Source organism: Varroa jacobsoni, unplaced genomic scaffold, assembly GCF_002532875.2.
Source record: "Varroa jacobsoni isolate VJ856 unplaced genomic scaffold, vjacob_1.0 scaffold_756, whole genome shotgun sequence".
NCBI lineage: Eukaryota > Metazoa > Arthropoda > Arachnida > Mesostigmata > Varroidae > Varroa > Varroa jacobsoni.
This window is the reverse complement of record NW_019213658.1, coordinates 43,570-57,688: the sequence shown is the minus strand read 5'-3', so window position 1 is coordinate 57,688 and position 14,119 is coordinate 43,570. Positions and strand designations below refer to the sequence as shown.

Here is a 14,119-nt window from a genome sequence, read left to right as displayed (position 1 = left end):
GTACGTCCAGAATTGCTTGCCGTTTTTCAAAGTGTGAATGTTATAGCACTAAAAGGTAGCACAATCGCACATCCTGCAGTCTGGACATTTTATTTACGTGAAGCTTTATATAGGGGTGACGCATCTACCCGTCAACTTATGCATTCGTGTTATGGATATTATTTAAGTGTAACCTGTTGCGTGTTTTGTTGGTGAAATGAGCTGTTGACAAAGCTGAACAGTGTTCTTATACGTGCTTATCGAAACTGGTTAAGAAGTTGTGGCAAGTTACGGGTTGCACAATACGTTACATGTACCTATAGCAAACTAACGACAGCATAGGATTATATATATACAGTGTTATTGTTGGATTTTTATTGAATTGTAATATTCTAAGAACATTTATTTTCCAACTTTTGCTTAAAATACAAATTATTAACAATGCAGATATAAAATATTAACTAAAAAAAGGAAAAGGGCCCTCCTAGGCAAGGCTTTGTTGTGCTCCTGGTTGATGTATCCGCTTTACTACCACTACGATTCTCAGCATTCGGAATGATTTTTTACGTTATGCTATATTGCAAAGCACTCACTAAATAACTTTCTTCATTCACACGGTTATGAGCGTAAATTGATTTATCATTACTAGCGCACCGCAGTAGCGCCCCCTTTTATAAACACAGATCGCGCATTTCTTCTCGCCAGACACAACACTCTTTGCGACGGGCGCTACCATTAAGTGATTTTTAAACTTATAGATTAAAGTGAAACTTCCATCAATATTCTGTGCATATACCGCATGACAAAACTATTCCTGTTGTTATATATATAAAGATGTGACTATTGCAGGAACGCTATAGGATTGTTTCTAATAAAAGTTCTAAAAAGAAGTAGAGTCAACTATGAATCAGTTAAAATTGTCGTTCATTGCGGGGGTGAATATTTCATCCAAAAGAACGAGCTTAGAAGCTTCAGCGAATTGGTACATAGCATGAAAGGTGAGAGCGCGATGGTACTTTTATCTCGCAACTGTAATACTCGATCCCATCGACTAACGGTAAATAAGCTTCATTCGTCCAATGATAGCGGATACTTGTGAAACCTACTTTGCACAGACAAGGCTGCTCCGTCCCAGCTGGGTATTCCTGGGTATGCTTTAAAAAGCTATTCGTATCTGTTCTATTCGCCTTTTTCCTGCTCGTCCATAACCCATTTCCAGCTCTGTCTACTCTGTATTTCCGTACGGAACAGTGCGTTACGTCTAATAACGTTTATGCAAGAATCCTATAAACCGATATGTATCGAACATTGATCACGAGAAGGTATCGCAACGTGTGTTTATAGTGATAGAAATTCATTGACGGTGAAATGCCAAACTATGTGCGAGGAACTATAAATTGTTCTAAAAAAGATTAACACCGCGTAAATGCTAGTTTTGCCCTATTATTTGGACAGAAATTAGGAGGTACTACGTTGAAACTCGGCTAGAAGTTACGATCTTAAATTCTAAGCGTCTCCTTGTGTGTGATCTTTTATATAAAATCTTATAATTAGTAATATATCACATTATTAATATAACATATTAATAATTGCTTATTTGGCGCGGAATTGCGGAAAATGTACACAAGGCATTAAAAAAAATTAGCTCGGAATTACCGTCGGGGCAAACTTGAGCATTGAATTTGAACTGATTTCTAATGAATTTAATTGTATTCAAACGGCCTTTAGGTTATTTTTTTCGATAGTGCCAATTCGAGTGGACCGTTGTTACCTATACATTGTGCATGTCCTGTGTAAAAACATTCATAAATAAAAAAAAACTACTGATAAATAAACAGCCTTACTTTATTGTCTTAAGTTGTGCTCAAGGTGTAGAAAACGGTACTAGTGACGAGCTTGCATTTTGCCCACTTGCAGCCTACTGTTAACGCTCTGTATCAATTCTATGTATTGTTCTAGAAACGAAATATAAATTCACGGTTATTATCACAAACATTCGCATAAAACAGTGTTCTTGTAAGAGTGAACAGGTAACAGATTCATTTATGGGCGATGCGATGCGGAACATAAGTGACGCATCTTCCTTCAACTTTGCTCTTTCTATTCGAATACGAATTCGGTGATGATCAATAGACCAAAAATAGAGAATGCATTTTCAAAGTAGCGCTAATCAAAAATTCTTTTTTACAAATTTGAAATATTCAAGACGTTACTGGGCTACAACATTATGAAAGTCTCTGTAAAAGCGCACAGGGTAACATGTTTGCCTCTCAAAATTACGAATAGGTCATGGTCTAGGTTCGAATCTGAGTATAGGCAAGCTTTGTTTCGTAGTACAAACCACCCATATGAAGTAATGCCTATTGACGTAGACGCCGGGTGTAAAATAAGAAAAACACTAATAAGATAGGCGTTCTTTATCTTAACCTTAGTAGATATTTGCCTCACCTAGCTCTTAGCCATTTTCTCGTATGTAACAAAAATAGCTGTGCAGATATCCTCTTCAACTTTGTCCACTGGCCCTGGATTATCGTGTCGTACCTTGCCTTTAGGTACCCGGATAAAAATACCTCAGGAGCGGTTATATAATTTGGCCGGCCATTCGATATTACTTTGCCTGGAGGTGAGCCGCCCACTGCAGCGGTCTTTAATGAAACGATTATATAATTAGTTACGTGGAGCGATAAATCATTCGGTCGAGCTCTAATGTCTGGCTAGCGATTTGGACGGCAGAATATTTCGTCTGGTAGCGAGCAGACTTTTTGAGCAAACGAGGATAAATGATGGCTCCAGCTTACATTGATCATTCCAGTGCATCGTGCTAACTCTGCCCTAGTAATCGGTGCTTAGTGTACGTCGGAAGTATATATGGAAATGTTTCCCATCGTGACAGAGCATACGTACATATATATATATGTAAAAGCCTCACAAGTTATATTGGGCTATTTATGAATAAAATGAAGAGCTTCAGCGTATTTTTGTAATAGATCTATGGCAATCGAATGCACGATAGGAACTTCGAAACGACTGCATGCCTTTTGTAGCTATCCTCAGATGAACTGTCGCTAAGAGCTTTCGTTTTCAGTCTGTCATCTGGTCCTTAACTTTCATCCGTATGCGTGATAGGTTTTAAATGGATTGGGTGGATGGAAGGACATTGTCAATGTAGGATCGTTTGCTTGTTGCGTGTCATCGCTATTGAAATTCTAACGATGATTATATTTATCTATAAGCTATTATATATTAAGTATGCCTAGATTACAACTGAACGGGGACAAACCTTATTTGAGGTCGCTGATTAGAATATACTCCAACAATATGAAATGGCACTGATCAAGCTAATTGCCCCACAAAAGTTGTCTAGATTTTCCATTTTCACTTCGAAATATTATCGGAGGTTTGTCGGAAATACATCCTAATTTCACGATACAGGTTGCATGCGCCACTGATGGCTCGCTTAACCTATAAACATTTTGAAGTATTAAGATGTCTTCATACGATATCTGAAGCCTGATGCGTTCAAATGTACAGCCTGAAAACTGCAAACGACAACGAATTTTCCTCAATGTGCCTTTCTTTCCATTTGCAACAACAACAACAACAACAACGTTTCTATCTGTACGTGTCTAAAGCTTGTCTCCCGGCAACTATTTACAGTCGGCTGAAATTCTAATAAATAAAGTCGATTCCCCTATCCCACATTGTTGTAGAGATCTCAGCATCTCAATAGCGAGAACCGCATTTAGACGATGACGTAAAACTGGCTGTGACTCGACGCCGTCCACTTAGACGATACGAGGTAATTAGTTACCTTTGTAAGGATAACTAATACGCTACGCAGTTTATGCTGGTGTATACCGAGCGTTTGGTAAGTGACATCAGCAGCGGGGCAGTGTGAACTTGAACTATGGCAACAGTGAGGACGAGTTAATGACAAATCTCTATGAGTCAAACATCGAAGCGTTTTATGAACTGTTGTCAACGGACTCAGCACCGGGTAGTTGTTTTATGGTCAACGACGAACGATCACAAAGCGAAATAGGCCGATGTAAAAAAAAACTTTGTTAGCTGGCTGACTAGGACGCTTCGAATAGAAATAAGGATCAATTGATGCGAATCTGTCAACATCAAATATACCGCCATATTCCATTAGGGACTGTTTATTATCTATTTTTAAAACAATTTGTGTCCGCGCAATTTTTTCACGACGCTTAACTTTAGACTGAGCAATTGATTTGTTCGTATCAAGCCCGTATCTGTTTTCATATGCAAATCGTAGCGGTAAGATTTAAGCAGTGCCTTACCGCAGCACTAGCGCCTGCCAGTTTCATACCTGCAAAGTCTGCTGTTCGTAGTGCGTAATAATTGCTTATTCGGAAACTGTTCGTTTATTTGATCTAATGAACTGGATTCAATTGATAGCCTTCTGTTATAGCAGTCTGATAAACATTGTTGAAATAACATAGCAGTTCTTTATCACGAAAACCTGCACGAGCTCAACTTATTAGCTCATTGTTTTTATTTACTAATATCCGGATATATGTAACAGCGCTCATATACGGGACAGATCCATGCGGCCGAAACTCACTTACTTACATTAAAGTATATAAGTTTTCTCGTCTCATATATGTTGAAAACGTAATTTGGACGCTCTCAAGGTTCATGTTATTTAGGTCGTGCAATTTTGAAAATGTTCAGTGCTTTTATAGATTGCCACCATAAGCATGCCGGTTCGATTGGGTTGGTAAAGCTATTTTGCAAAAATTGGCTACAATGCTTCTCCGTTTAACTGAAGTCCACACACGATATCCTCTGAACTGCGCCCAAAACAGTTATTGCGTAAATTCAAAGGCCAGCCTTATCACCGAACCACGTTAAGCTAAACGGACTATAGAAAGACACACATACTAAATAAAACTGAATAACATTTTTTACATATACAAATGTGTGTATGTAGTACGATAAGGCCGCATTGTCTCGCACGCAATATTAAATACAAGCTAGGAAAAACGCCTCATGATAAAAAGCTCACAGATATATATATATATATATATATATACACAAAAGAAACAAATCGTCAAGAAGCGATATCTTGTATACACCATTTTATAGGAGCATGCTGCTCAACATGTGAAATTAAATTAAGAGCATTGTAAGTCATATAACACAGATTGTTTTTTAAGGCGATTTTATCATTAGTCTGTGTCCGCTCGTTAAAAGTTTAGACAAATATGGGCATGGTTTAGAATGTAAGCAATACAGGATTAACCCAAACATTATTTTCAATAGTGGCATTAATGGGCACCCAAAACAACTAGATCTTAATATTAGAATGCCGCCGGCCAAGCTTTGGTTCTTTTAAACATTCGATGATTTGGTAATAGGCGACTGTTCAGGATCGTTTGTATACTTGCCAGTTATTTTACCAAACTGGAATCCGTGCTTGTTGACTGACTCGGTAGCTTTACCTTTTCGAAACGTATGCCCAGTACCCTCACCAATAATAGTTGAATCTCGAATCCCAGTTGAGATCGAGTGTTATTCTGAGAATCAATATGCGTATTTGTAGGATTTTTTAAAATTCACCCATGCATTTTGAATTATTATTAGTGTGAGATTTGTTAAATGAACGAGAGAACACTGAAGTAATTATTTCCTGTTACAAATAAAACAAAAAAATAATAATAATAAAAACTTGTCGGTTTTTCTTCACGTGTAGCATTCGTACGATGTTCTTCAGTTAACTTGGGCTAAGAGACGATGACGTCGGTTATTGAAGAAGAAGGCCTGTGACACTGGTATTTGGCTAACAAAGCCGTCACTGGTCATAGAATTTACGAGAAAATTTGTGAAAACCAGAAACTATGTCCATGGCATCCATCATGACGTATAGCTTCCAAGTGATGTTGATTCTTATTAGAAGACCTATATAGATAGAATGTGTATGTAAACCCACTTGTTGCTGTTTGTATAATAATTTATATGTACAAGCGGTAATCATTCATAGTAAATACATATAATGCGTATAAAACATTTGCTATTTTAAACACATATTACATTTTGCCTAATTTGTGTAGTACAATTAGATTTAAATATCGTATATTGATTCAGTGGTGTACATTTAAAAACGTGCTAACCAGGTAATGAAACACATGAATCCCACCCAGGCTGGCCTTCATTTCCGAACTTCATGATGCCTTCACTGCGGCAGATGCCCTTCCTTTTACTGTGTTCAACACACTTCTGCGTATTCCGTATCTCGTGTCGTCGCCCGTCTTTTGCAATCAGCGATTATTTTCCGGTAGACGTTTGCGCCAACGCAGTTTCCGCTGTGGCGTGGAGCTTCCAGTGGCGAATTTGGCAACGACTTGGCTGTGTGCGCTTTTTCCAGATTCTCCGCAGCTGTTTCGCGAACGCGACGCCTCTAGTGGTAAACTTGACAACGGTTTCATCGTTTACCACCGCTGAAACCCGACCTGGCAGAGACGTCACTGTCAAAATAGAAAGACGCTTTTGAAATTGTGTAATCCTCGGCAGCAGCATACTTTGTTATTGGAAGTGCTATTACAGAATGTGGGCATCGGATTTAACAGATTGTCTTCATTAATGTGCTAGACGCCTTCAGACGTGGACTAAATAAATCTCTTTTGGTCTGCAGTCAATTAGTCAGCGGGACTATAGTTGCTTTTATATTCGGATGTTGTGCCTCCGGTCCGGTGAGATCATAAAATACTTCGCTGGTTGGGACTAATCGAACAACAGTACTACAGGATCAACTACATGGAACCCGAAATGTGGCTGTGCTTGGCCCTGCTTTTCGCCGTTAGTCGCTACCGCCTGACAAATGCAATTGACATATCGATTGATACGTAGTCTTTGGCGGCCTCTATAAATAATATTTTTTTGCTTGATGTCCAACTGTTAATCCATACACAGTTTTTAATCGATGTCTCGGGTAGAACTATTGCTATCGTTGTTAATTGGCATTCTTGTGCCGGGTCGCCCATCTGCCCCGTTAGGACCAGCAAGAGTGGGCGGAAAGTGTCGAGGAAAGTGTCATCATTGATATTACTGGCCTGTGTCGTTTTGCCCATTTGTCTCCTCCGCCGAACAGCGGCTGCGTTGTCGGGTAATAGAGCAGCTTAGTGGTACCATCGTAAGCATCGTCTGCCCTCTGTCACTGATGATCTAACTATATAAGCGGTGAACCTAACCTAGCTAACGTAAGCTCCTGCCGGACAACCATTATAAACTAATGGGGATGTAAAGTGTTATTTTTTTTTGTTGTGTGAACGCAACTGCCAACGCCTCTAGGCTAAAAGCAACTTTTCGTGAGCACCTTACAGCATCTTCCTAGCTTTCGTACTGCTCAGACTAAACAGCAGCAGCAGCAACAACAGCAGCATAATAGAGATATTCGGATGAGCGGCTCTCTACTTAACCTACACTTTTTACTTTATAAATGTTCAGTGTTCGCACAGTGTAATGCGGAAAATGTTCTATGTTTGTGTGTGTTCGCCGCGTGCGATGAGCCTATTTCCGCTTTGAGCTGAAGTTAGACATTCGATCGGGCACTTGACTCCAACTATAGCTTTGTCTGACTCACGCACAAAAACCTCGAGCTGGATGACTCAAAATCTACCCGAAAATAGTGAACTGTGGAACGGTGAATCACAAGCTTCTCACAATTACAAAAAAAATGGTGCAAGACAATGCCTTCGGCAGAAAGCTGTTAACATTGATTCTGGCATACGAATACATTCAAAGGTATTGACTGGTGGTAAATCGACATTGCAAAGTGAGACTTCGTCTTCGACACTTCTATATCCACCCTTTGCACATTCGGTTCTGAGGAAGAGATCAGATCGGGCATGAATCGGCAAGACAGCTTCTGAAGATCAGGTCAATGGCCTTAGGTAGCAACAGATGAACTAGTAAATATCTGTAATTCAAGGTTCTAACAGCCACGTCGAAAAAAACTATCGGCAAGTACTTGAGCAGTTACGGCAGAGCTATCTACAAAAATGGCCGAGACGATAGCACCTATAACATAAGCTGCTCCGCCCAGGCCTGCCCATGGCAGTTCCCTTTCTCAGCTGAAGCGGCAGCATCAGCACCGGTATTGCCCTTAGGAAACGTGTCTGGCCTCGAAGTATACTGCAATAACAATTGTTTCGAAAGGCTTTAGGTGTTGCTTGAGATCTTCATTGCATTGGACAAGTCGTTTTATTGAGTGGATACGCTAGACAAAGAAACGAAGCCTAACAGCGATTTCTGAGAGGAAATTATACAACAATAAAATTCTGTGAAATCGTTTCTTGAAAGCAGACTCTTGTTTTGTTCGTTGGAACTTAGATAGCCAACAGCAGTCTATTAGGTCCATGGATCGACGTTGCGTTTTGCATTGAATCCTGCGGCTTTCTGTTAGCACAGTTCGTTACCAGAGATAATGAGCAACTTACAATTGTCCGTAATAAGGTTAACATCAACTAACTTATTGGGCTCATCTCGCGGATTTGCATTTCATTTGCGGACATACATTGCTGTACTATCAAGTTTAGCCAACTACAGGCCGAGTTCAATGCGTTTTTTATTGACGATTTTGGATGTGACGCGCCAGTAAACGGCGAGTGAGCGAGCTAGCAAAGGATGCGCTATCGATTCAAAGAGTCGCGCCGTAAGCGGCGTCTGCTATCGGTGTTGTTGCAGGTAGCAGATCGAACAATGCAACGGGTGGCTCGATGTTGCGCGTGTTGCGGCTCTGCCTCCCCACCCAATGAAAACCAAGGAGATGACTCTCGACAAGACTGTGATTATCAAGCAAATCAGCTGCCGTCGAACGGCCGCACGATGTCATGCAGTAATCCGTGGCAACGTATCGAGGACTGTCCCACGCTACTACGCGAGCTTGCTGAAAGTATCGAAGATTGTACTGATCTAGCCGTAGCCTTAGAATCAGCTGGTCTACTCCTTAAAGGTAATAGGGGTACAGATGATGTGGATTTCCCAAAACAGGCAACACCGATTCTGCCTAGTGAACTGTTAAAGGCTGAAGATCGACTGAAGTTTATACTAAACAGGATTCCGCTGAAAGATGAAGAGTCGTATCGACGATTTAAGCGAACCCTCATTGAGAACGGTGAGTTTAAAGCCGTCGATATTTTGCAGCCCCCTAAAGAACTATCATCGTCCACCAATGCGGTGTTGCCCACTAGCTGTTTATGGGACACTGAATTTTCTTTGGGCCAAAACAGAGAGCACCTGGATACGAATGCTGGTGAAGAACCTCCAGGCACTCCATTGGTGGGTGCAGAAAAGGCCTGGGACATGATTAGTGGAAGTAGTATAACAGCGACGGTACTTACAGCTAGCGAGGAAGCAGTTCCAAACCACGCAAGGCAAGCCTCGGTTCAATATCTGAGCGAAGAAGGAGTACGAGACTTACTGCACCGAGTCGCATCTCTTGATGACGATAACTTGCGCCGCTTTCGACGACGGATCGCTCTTGAGAACGCTACCTGCGATCCTATTCAACTGTTACACGATGTGTTACAATATTCGCTAGCAGCAACGCAATCAGAACAGGCCCAGCCTATTGTTGACCCGTTGCCTAAATATATTGGCCCTCAGAAATCTAGGCAAAGTGAACCGCGTTTAGAGTTTACGCAGGAAGAGGTCGATGCTCGAGTTACACCGTTGGGAGCTGTCGTTTCGACTTCGACGCAATCGAGGACGGATGAACAGGTGCAAGTTAGGGCTGCTGAAAGGCTGGTGCCAGGTGGTCCTCATGTGTATAGCATGGCAGCACACCCTCGAGGTCTTTGTGTGATCTTCAATATACGCAGATTTCCCGGTCTTCCTCATAGAGATCGGCCAGGTTCGGATTTTGATGAAGAACGAATGGTGCGATTATTCCAAGCATTCAACTTCAACGTCTGTAGCCATGTCGATCCAACTTCAACTGACATTCTATCCTTGTTGGAAACGTACGCCACTCTCAACGTGCAAGAAAGTCATGACGCTTTCGTGTGCATCATCATGTCGCATGGCGAACAGCAACATATCTACGGGAGTGACGATAGTACGGTAAAGTTACAAACGATCTTTGAGCTGTTCAATAACAACGGTTGTCCCGCCATGCGAGAACGACCAAAGATCTTTCTAATTCAGGCGTGTCGGGGCTACGTGCCCGATAACGGCTCGGCGGGTCGACGGGATGAACAGCAAAGAGCCAGCAGCAGCTCCCATCAGCAAGAAGAACTTGCCAAGGTGCTAGAGAATATTGGTCTCGATGACAATGAAGAGGAGACGGTTGACACGGTTCAGTCCGATGCTGGTGTGATAGGAGGGACCTTACCTCGTTCAATGGCGGGCGCGGGGGCTGGCGCAGGAGCAGAAGCGCTTGCGCGCCAAAATCCTGAACGTCGTATCCCATCATGGTCTGATATGTATATAGCCTATGCGGTTATTGAGGGTTACGAATCTCTGCGTGATTCAACTACTGGCAGCTGGTTTTTAAAAGCGGTCTTTGACGTGATGGCTCGCGAGAGTCATAGATATGATCTTGACACGCTTATGGATCGGGTCACAAAAAAGGTGATTGAACGGAGCCGCCACGATGGTCAGCGACAGTGTCCGGAAATTAGGAAGATTGGGTGGCACAAGAAGCTTTTTTTCAATCCGGGCCTATGACTGTAGCAAGTTTGTGCAGGGAAGTAGCGCCTGGAAACCGACAAATGGACTTGGGCTGAACAACTGTACATGTAAGGAACGTCAGAAGCACACTCTTCGAGGATGCAACCTTAAAATTTCCAGGCAGCAGAGGTATTGCCTACGTATGGCAACAGTACTGCTGCATCGACACAACCATTCCGTACGACAAACACCCAGTTTGCTCAAACCCCGCTAGAAACATACAGTCTTATTCGTCCGGGAAAGGTAATCAGTTGTGTATGCACCTATTGAGAACAGTAGTTCCATAAGGAGGTATTGCCGTATTATCCTAATTATAGCAACATGCTACCGGTTTCACTCAATAACAGCGAGCAGAGTCTATAGCTTTTCCTTATGGTAAGGGCGTTCCGCGTCTATTCAATGCAGTGAGATAGTCGAAGTTTTCGTCAAGTTTAAAACCGTTTGCTGATCGTGTGTTAACTGCCGCTGAGTGTTACACTGTTCTGACCTCTTTTAAATCACTGCAAAGACTAACATGGACATACAAACACGCATATTCGCACGATTAGAATAGTTCTATTTGATGCGCGCATGCTGTTAGTGTTAGTATATCACAATCGCTCAATATACTGCTTCATTTGCAGCTTCAACGTGCCAGTTGTTGTAATTGTGTAATTGTGTAGTCATAATATTTTGTATTTAGATTACACTGTATTTCTGTGTGAAGGATTTGCGTCAAAAAACACATAGAGTCACTGGGAAACGCAAATCACCAATAAAATTGAATAAAAACAAGAAATTTAAACCTGGACTGAGCACTGGGGGCAAAAGGGTGAATCGTTTCTGAATGAAAAATAATAGCAAAATAGAGGTTCTCGCTTGTGTAATAGATGAGATTGTGTTAAGAGCAAATGAGATTTATTAATCTGCTAATCGCCGTTAAACTAATAGAATCGTAGGTGACACTAGCTTTCCGTTAAATTCATCATTGTTGACATGATAGCCATTTTAAATAGGTAATGAACGGTTACCGAAAGCATTGCCAGCTGATACTACTTTGTCTCATTAATTATTAACCTGTTACATTAATTGTGATATGATGATGGCTATGATTTTTTTTCGAAATTTACCGTTATTTTCAATATGATAAACAGTTGTCAATCAATTTTCAGACATCTGCATTAGATGTAAAGCCTAACGAAATATTAAACAAGCAATATTAGACGCGGAAAAATATATAACGGGTTCAGACACAATCGTCGGAAGTACCGATGCCCCTTCAAATCGTATGTCCGATCGTAGTCAAAAAATTGATATTGCCAAGCTATAACCAGTGCCTTTTATACAACATTGTATGAATGTACACTACAGATGTCTTCATTGCCATAAGACACTGGTCATTATTAGATTATTCTCCTCTTGATCTAAGCCAGGCCATCACGTTTCTTATCAAGATCAGTCCCCTCAAAAGGTTTGTAAATTCAGGACCGTTTAATCACCCGTATACATTTTTACGATATACCTGTTACAGCTAAGCACTATATAAATGAAGAGGAATTTCTAATTTGACTAAACGAGAAAACAAACGTATTCATTGTGTATACAGGGTATATATATATATAGACCGTCTTTACATCTAGTGCGCGCTGTTTTTACATAGAGCATAAGCTGCCACAACAGTCGCAGTATTCGCTGAGTACAGAATCCACAACAAGCATGGGTGTAGTGTGTAATGTATTGAATAACACGACACCCCTGCAAACCTAATATTATTATTACTAATTTTACTATAGTTGTTGTTAGGTGAAATGACGCGCTGCTCCTGCCAGCAAGTTTAGAGGGTTGGGATTTGTAGAACGAAAGTGATAAGGTGACTGAGTTGAAGGGAATGGAAGGATAACATCCAGAATTTCTCAAAACTGCCATATGTAAATATGTATTTAGTATATACAGAGACAGAATATGTATTGTTCAAACATGTAAACGTTGTTTCGGCAACATCAAAGTGACAGAGTCTCATGATGATCAAGAGTGCGTTAGATATCAAAGGAAAAACGCTTACACGAAGTACGTCCTGCCAGTAAAGTTAGTTATTAATTATATGCAGAGACACTTATAATGAGTTTGATGCAGACAGACTTGTTAAAATGAAACACTATTTTGAGAATGAAATGAAAATTGAAACGACTGTTATAGCACGTGAATAAAAAAAGCATGGAAAACAACGCATGTACGGTATTTTTCCTCCTTTTATATTATACAGATTTTGACAACTATAAGTCTTGTGTTATATGTTGTGCATTAGACAAATATTGATTTTGAGGAGCCTTTGGCTGAAAAGGTATCACTGGTCCGAAACTGAGATGCACGGTCAACAGATACCACCTGGATAATTAACAACGATTGACAGCATGTTTAACTGGATGGAAGGTGGAAGCGTCGATCAGGAAGCGTCTGCGCGTAGCCTTGTTCCCGTATAATCTGTGTGTGGCAGTACCAGAAAATGTTTTTAAATTTACTCAACAGAAACCTGATGGTTGCTGAAACGTTTGTTAAAGATTTTGAAGAACAAAAAATCAACAAAACTGCATTCAAATATTATTGCTGTATTTGAGATAGATGTAACAAGCTACAAAAAATTACGAAAACAACGAAAAAAATGAAAAGTCAAAGCGCGGGCCAGAAACCAGCTTGCTAGCTTCCATAAAACGAAGCTCGACTAAAAGCCAATCTTAAGGTCCTTCGAACAAGCTCACAGATCGTTGTTTAACGAAACGGTAAACATTCGCTACTCTAAATGCCTTATTATTACCAACTTAATGATTAGACGAGTTCTTATGTTATATTATTATATATATTGTTATATATATAAAACTCTTCAACAAATGATTGCTTGTGCGCGCTTTTTGCCAATGCAAGTATGTCATAAATTGTGACCCTTTTACCGTAAGTAGCAACAGAGTTCTGTACAGTCGATCTTTGAATGGCCCAAAAATTATCATGCTTGGCTACTAAAATTTGTCTAAGTAGTCGAGAGGAAGAATAGCGAAGTGGGCGTCTTTTTCTAAAGTCAGCTTCATTGCACTTGCATGATTACACATGACTAGTAAAGATGGCTTTTCTAGGGAACAGCGAACAATCGCGATGAAATGCTTACGACAATCTTCAGATGTTTTGTTTGTGATCCATTCGAATAAGTTTGCCAAACCTTGGTTTCTAACGAGCTCATCCATTAAATTGTGTTCAAATTTAAAAAAAATTGAAAAAAAAAGTCAAAATGCATCCTATAAAAGAAAAAAACACGGCGGGACCCTTGTTTTTATCTGAAGACAATAAGGCGACCATTTTAACAAAAATCGGCGTTCTCCTGATATTGAATAACTAATTTCGCTCTTCTAGGCGCAATCTGTCTCAGGGGATTCATTACCGTGGGAAGGGGCGTCTCGTCCAGATTTTAATAATAATT

General features: G+C 40.5%; 1 protein-coding gene across 2 annotated transcripts in view; it reads left to right on the top strand.

Annotated features, from left to right (window-relative positions):
* The first annotated feature begins 6,478 nt into the window (after positions 1 to 6,478).
* Positions 6,479 to 14,119, top strand: part of LOC111263318 (uncharacterized) — a 17,593-nt gene continuing 9,952 nt past the window's right edge. Inside the window, exon 1 of one of the 2 annotated variants that reach the window (XR_002682158.2) lies at positions 6,479 to 10,917. Coding sequence is in view for 1 of the 2 variants with exons in the window: in XM_022838283.1 (XP_022694018.1) it covers positions 8,629 to 10,671 (2,043 nt within the window). In the remaining variant the exon portion in view is untranslated. Of the gene's footprint in view, positions 12,883 to 14,119 lie in introns of those variants that run through there. The other variant, XM_022838283.1, reaches the window with a different exon arrangement.